The following is a 7,330-nucleotide window of genomic DNA, read 5'->3' as shown; positions in this document are numbered from 1 at the left end:
AAAAGGGTTCTCGCCAAGTTACATAAAATCGACAGTTAAATACGGGAATGGAGGGATAATGGTATTGGGGAATTCAGTATAATATATTGGGGAATTCAGATAATGGTATTGGGGAATTGCAGTAGGAGTTGGGGAACATATTAGATGTGAGAAGTCAATCAATGCAAAGGAATGCATTCGAATATTAGAAACAGGACTGTTATTAAGTATCGAGAAGCTGAGAATATCCAAGAACATTATTTTTCAACATGATAATGCCCTGCACACACTGCTTAAGTCACAAAATAAAAGTTATTTTCTGATAATTCAATTTATGTGATGTTTTGGCCAGGTCAAAGCCTCGATTTAAACCCAATCGAGAATATTTGGTCCATAATATCTCGTGCATTGGCTGGGAGAACTTTTTCGAACAATGACAAACTGTGGGAAGCTACACAAAGCGAATGGAATACCATCTTCTCTTTACAGTGTTCCACTTTGGTTGAGAGCATGTTTAAAAGGATTGATCTTTTAAAGAAATCAAAAGGGAATGCGATTTCATACCAAACATTTATCAGAGTAAACATCTTGTTCTGTGTTATTAGTCTCGTTTAAGTTTCCATGTTCAATTGTTCCTTGTTCAATATAGCTTGTGCAATAAAATGTATAAAATTTGTTTGGCCCATTCTTTTGCTCACGGGGGTATATTAAATGACTGACTGACTAAATACTTTTCAATCGATTCATAAAAAATATATAAAAATTAAATCAGTTTTTTTTCATATAGTTTTAAGGGTTAAAAAACTTCCAAGACTATATATATATATATATATATATATATATATATATATATATATATATATATATATATATATATATATATATATGGTAAGTTATGAAAGTATACATGGCAATTAAGCTCTACAGAATATACCGCGTTTCATTGTCATGAGAACTCGTCAGGCTATATATATATATTTTTTATATCTTATATATATAATATGCATATATATGTATTATATTGCGATATGTTATATATATATATATATATATATAAATATATAAAATATAGTAATATATATATATATCGTAATATATATATATATATATATATATATATATATATATATATATATAGGTATATTAATCCACAGAAAGACTGTTTCGCTGTATCCCAGTTCTTCAGCGCGGCTAGAATAGCAACTACCTCAAGCCAGGATTTAAACTCGTGACGTAAACGATGAAGTACTTGGTGAAATTCAGTTCTAAGTGTAATTGAAGGTTCAGTTTTGAGTGCAGACAAATACAATTGCGAATTATTATATAAAATTTCTACTCATGGCTGGCGGAACGAAAGCAAGTTAACCTCGTGAGTTAAATAAAGGATTCCATTCGAAATTTCGTGTAGGTGATTTCCTTTATCGTATATATGTGACCTAAAAAGATTGAAATGTATCTAGGATGAACTACATTAATCGATGTTGTATTCAAGTTAATAGTTTGGCGGATTAATGACAAACCAATACACTATTTTCCTAATTAATTATCTACATTTTTCTGTAAGTTATATGTCGGAAATATTGTTTAAAATATAAAAATCTGTCTGAAATTTTAGCCACATCAAATTTAGTAAACAAGAACCGTTACTTATTCTTGCGATGCGTTCTTAAAACAGCGCGTCTAACGCTGAAAAGGCTATTTCAAGTTTAAATATGAACGACTGACCGACAGTCGAAGCTTTCTATCGAGATGTGTGAACGCATCTTAAAATACAAAGTTTGACTTAGCAACCAATTATGAATATCCAACAGTCTTTGTTTTATTGCCGTTCGGTGATATATGGGGCCGATTTTGTAAACATCTCAATGATAGGTAGTGTGATTGTGAATTGGCTTCGCACTCACCGGATTATACCCCAATCTCATATTTTCATTTCTAGGCTTATCCCAGATATAATGTCTAACAAAATAACACTAAGACTATTCTTGAACTGAAAATGGTCATTACAACCAAATCAAGAAAGACACGTATCAAAGTTATTGATATGCACGTGTGATTAATACAAACACTTGTGGACATTTATTATTGAAACTTGGTGGATACGACAGGTAACGGCAGAAATTTATTTATATGAAATCTGATTGAATTGCAAAAGGGATTGTGAGTTTTATTATCGATTCTATTAATGGGATATTTTATTTATGTTTGTATCTAAACTTGTGTAAGCCGTTGAACTTGGGAAGGTCTCGGGGTTAAGTTGTTAATGCCAACGACTATACACCTGGGTGTGCCAAATTCGAATCAATTCATAGAAACATTACTAATCATCTTAAAATATTAGGGCAACAGATGCCAGAAATAGAATCACCTGACTATATATATATATATATATATATATATATATATATATATATATATATATATATATACAGAGAGAGAGAGAGAGAGAGAGAGAGAGAGAGAGAATAAATAACAAAATGTTATATTCCAAAATTCATGATGTTGACCATCTTATAATTTATTTCTTTCAAATCAGTTAACTTATACAATTCTTGACAGTATCTGTTTCCAAGCACAAAATCAATCACTTAATTATTATATCAATTAGTAAACCTATTATGCCCTTAACTCATCAGAAGAAATAGCAACAATCAATCCGTTAAAAGGAATTGAAATGTGATTTGACATGGTAAAAATCCAAAAATTGGAAGAGAAGCTGCAGTTACCTTTATATTTTCCATTACGCCATATTGAATTATATATATATATATATATATATATATATATATATATATATATATATATATATATATATATATATATATATATAATAAACGTGTGAAACCCGGGAAAAATGAAAATCTTATGGACATTTACTTCCAACCAGGCGATTGGTCAATTACATGATAGTCAGGGGAATTTGCTAAATTTTCCCTGTCTCTCTTTAGTATTACCCTCCCACATTTTTAGAGGTGACAGAAGAACGTGTCATAAAAATAACGGAATAGTTTTACATTGTTTCCACTACGAATTTTAGAATTAAATTCGCTGGCCCCGAAACATGCATAACCGTAGATTACTGTTATAAAAAATAATAACTAAATAAATAAATAAATATTATTTGTTTACGTCCAAATAAAAATAAGGGCGTTTTTCTAAGAAACATGACCTCCAAGTTAAGTTAACCGTATTATTATCGTTAAAAAAAATCAACAACAAATCTACGTAAAACATATAAGCGATAAAAAACAACAAAATTGTCTATGGCTTCATATCGTAATGAATTAGACGCCGGATTGTACTATACAAGGTCTGGGGGTCGATTCCTAGTAACAGTCAAGCTACACCGAGGAGATGTAGGGCCCCGAAACATGCGTGTTCGTAGATTACTGTTTAAAAAAAATAACAAATATATATATATACATTATATATATATATATATATATATATATATATAATGTATATTTAATACATATTTTTTTTAGAATCTTTTTTAAATGTCTATAAAAATATAGCCGCAAGTGCTTCGTTGGAAATCTCCCTTGCTTATGAGTCAATTTCTTGCAATTAATTTGCTTCCAAGAATTTATATTAGTCTTAATATTATTGGAAGGGTTATCAGATGTTTACCATGAAAAACTAATTTTATATATATATATATATATATATATATATATATATATATATATATATATATATATATATATATATATATAATCATTGTTTAACGTACTTATTAACGCTTATTTTAATAATAGTTAAAGATAATGGGAACATTTTTCTATTCTTCAACATATCTCAATCGACCTTTCCTTGCTTACAATTGAATTATAATCTTTAGTCGTAAAACGCACATAGATTGGATGAACTCATTTTTTTTTTAAATTTAAGATACGTCTATATGCTCATAAATAAGAGATACGTCTATATGACTTTAGATAAGAGATTCTGTCCGTCGGTCTCTCTAGCTTGAGTTTAAAAGCATTTTCATCGCTAACCGAACAGATCAAATGGACGTACCTTACGTTTATCCATTTTACATAATTGATGTGCATATAAGAATGTTATACGTCATCATCACGTCTACACATGCGTTCTCGTTAGATCAGAATCAGATTAATGACCATTCGAGAATACCAGGCGCTGTATATGTAAGGACATCAACCCCCCCGTAACTGCTGTATCCCATCTGGCCTCCAACTGTCTCAACACCGCCCTGTTGTTAGATCAGTTTTACTGAGACGAGAGAGTGAGGCCAGCTCAGTGCAAACTAACTTCACTTTACACAAACTCCCAGCGCAAGTCACCCATAATCAGATGGCCCTTATTGTTCCGACAGACGAACCGAGTGTAAGAACTTATAGCGTGACACCTCTTCCCATCTAGAAAGAAACACCATTCATGGAATCGTTAATAAAACCTATAATCCTTTCTACAATCATACCATATTTGGTACAAATAAACTTCAGTCTATGCTTGATTTATCCGCCAAATTTCAGTCATGAATGTTCAATAGTCTTTCTTTTATTCCTGTTTAATTATATGGCGGTCATTTTGGTGATTGTCTCATCAGTGAGCTGTAGACTGGAATGCGCTTTACACTCACTAGACATTAACCCCCAGATTAGTATCTGTGGTATTATGTTAAAGATAATCTCTTAAAAAATCAATTCTCAGATTATTCTTCATTTGAAGTGTTTCATCAGAGCCACAATCATGGAACAGCGAAGAGAGAAGTGTGTTAGGGTTATTGACAATTTTGCACGCCGTATCCAGATTTGTTTATCATTTATCATTGAACGGCGACAATCAAATATTGTTAGACAATTCTAATTTGAAACTTTGTGGCCAAGTTAGAACGAAGTTAATTTGAGCCAAATATGGTTGGATTACAAGGCGAAATGTAAATTTTGTTAACGTTTCAATGACTTGAATGTTTTGGACATTTTGTATTTAAATAATAGTTTGAAAAATAATGAAAATATTAAAAAAAAAATAACATTGAAAATGTGGATATTTTTTGTCGTAGAGTTTGGGCAGTGTTTAATGGAGATTTTCAGAAAAAAAAAAACGAAAGACCAAGAATGCTCAGTGCACATAGCCATTAGCCATTTGGTATTGTTGGGCATCTACTATGACGCTGGTGTAACCGGCCTGAGGCATCATGGGATATGGCCTTTGCGGCTGGATAGGCCCAGTCTGATAAAGAGCCGACTGTCCATAGCTGTCGTAGCCACATGTAGCCGCTTTCAGACACGTGGTATAGGCATCCTGCTCGGTGACAGCGGCGGCGGCGGCAGCAGCAGCGGCGGCGGCGAGAGATTTCTCCTGCAAACTACGCATGCTCAACAGTTTCTGCGTCGTTGTCGTCGATGTGGCCGCCGGCGCGATGAGGCCGCCAGGTGTGGACACGCCGTCAGAAAGCGCCGCGACTGCAGCTTGACGGTTGTCCGGAGTGGTATTCACCGTCGACAAAGTTGCCACGGCCGCCGAGGACCGCTTCAGCTCATGTTGGACCGCCACCGCCGCCGCTGCCTCGGCCTTAAGATAGACGGGCGACACATCGTACTCGGCGACGGAGACAACGGACGACGACGAAGAGGACTCGGACGAGGAAGAATTCGAGCAAGACGAAGATGGCGCCATGTTGTTTATCGATCCATTAACAGCATGTGTTTGTTGTTGTTGTTGTTGCTGCTGCTGGTGATGATGATGATGGTGATGATGATGGTGATGTTGTTGTTGTTGTTGTAATTGTTGTTCGTGGGAGTGGGGATGGTGATGTAGGTGTCCATTTTGTTGACTGACTGGCTGACCATGATTGTGTGTATGACCGTTCGGATTACTGGTGCTGTTACTAACAGTGTTACAGCTTCCGCCAGAACTGGCACTGTTATTACTATTAGTGTTACTTCTACTGTTACTACTGCCATTTGTATTGTTAGTGTTGTTGGTATTAGCGTTACTGTTATTCGTAGAAGTACCCACTTGGTATGTGTGGTTCGACTGTCTCCGCATAATTACGGACTGGTGAACCGAATCCCTATTCTGTGACGCACCAAGACTAGAATGTAGATGACCATTGGTCTGTTGAGCGTCGACTTGCTGTTGCTGCTGCTGGCTCTTGTACGATTCCTCCTTTACAAGTTGTGGAGCGTCCATCAAGGAGTCGTATTTTGATGCCGTCACAACCCCAGCACGATTGACCCCTACACCAATACCGGTTCCACTTGTCGTGGCCCCGTGTCGCTGCTCCCCTCGGTGACTGTGGACCGACGAGTGTCTTTTATCGTACTCTTCGTTGACAACATCCACCTCAGAAGCGGACGACTCAGAACGATTACTGAAGGGCGCCGAATAACTCAACACTGAAGCACTGTTACTGCCCGGTGTACTTCCGGTGCCATACGAGGATGCTGCATCATGGGAACCACTTCCTGTACAAGGACCAGGCGTCCGGTATTCGTACTGCTGACCGGCAGTCATGGATTGGGTGCTGTCTGATTGACGATAACTTTCTCGACTTGAATCGCTATGGCCGAGTCGCACCGTGCCGACGTTATCCAAAATACCTGTTGCTGGCTGTGCTGAGGCGACATAACCGGAATATGCCGACGTATCCCTATTAGGATAATATCGTTCTTCGTAGCCCCTATAAGGACTGCGATCATCAAAATATCTCTGGTGGGGTTGGTACGGATACACACAGCTACTGTCGCGGTAGACCCCCATGCCTGTGGTGGCGGGGTGCACATACGTAGAGGAATATATTGAGTTGTATCGGTCCATTGTTTCGTGTGGGTGCTGGTACATGACACCCTGGTAACCTTGGACTGGCATTGACATGTCAGGGATGTAGTCATAGGTTGCGGCCTGTCGTTCCGGATAATCGTTGCTGTAGTCCGATCCGTCTGAAACATGCGTATAAGGCGATCGCCGGGCCTTCGTCCTGGTGTTGCGGACCTTGCCTATCCGAGGTGTGCTGCGCTCCTGAGGATAAGGAGATGAAGACTGCGTCAGGGTTTGTTCAAGCTGGATTTGTAAGTCTTTGTTCTTGACATCACTGAAAGAAGACAAAAAAGACTATAATAGCAATTGATAAATTATACATTACATATACATGATTATAGAGATTAAAAAAAGGAACAAAGCAAGTTATGTGTTCATCATCTAGAAGGCGTATTACAATAAAGACGAAACGTTGATGTATACATGATTATATATTCGAGATGGACCAACAGTAAAAATTAAAATCATACGAAAACAAGATAAAACAAAATCTCTATGGAAATAAGATAAACATACTCAGCCTGGGCGATAAATTGACAAATCGAAGTGCTGTGTTGTTCAA

At 36.5% G+C, this 7,330-nt stretch overlaps 1 protein-coding gene across 1 annotated transcript in view; it reads right to left on the bottom strand.

The window, feature by feature from the left end:
- Positions 1-3,726: 3,726 nt before the first annotated feature.
- Positions 3,727-7,330, bottom strand: part of LOC145248084 (uncharacterized) — a 480,098-nt gene continuing 476,494 nt past the window's right edge. Inside the window, exon 11 of the mRNA XM_080109862.1 lies at positions 3,727-7,042. Coding sequence (XP_079965988.1) covers positions 5,068-7,042 — 1,975 coding nt within the window. The 3' untranslated portion in view covers positions 3,727-5,067. The remainder of the gene's footprint in view (positions 7,043-7,330) is intronic.

The sequence above is a fragment of the Euprymna scolopes genome, chromosome 26 (assembly GCF_053919585.1).
Source record: "Euprymna scolopes isolate OS-2025 chromosome 26, ASM5391958v1, whole genome shotgun sequence".
Taxonomy (NCBI): Eukaryota; Metazoa; Mollusca; class Cephalopoda; order Sepiida; family Sepiolidae; genus Euprymna; species Euprymna scolopes.
This window is presented reverse-complemented; position numbering and strand designations above follow the sequence as displayed.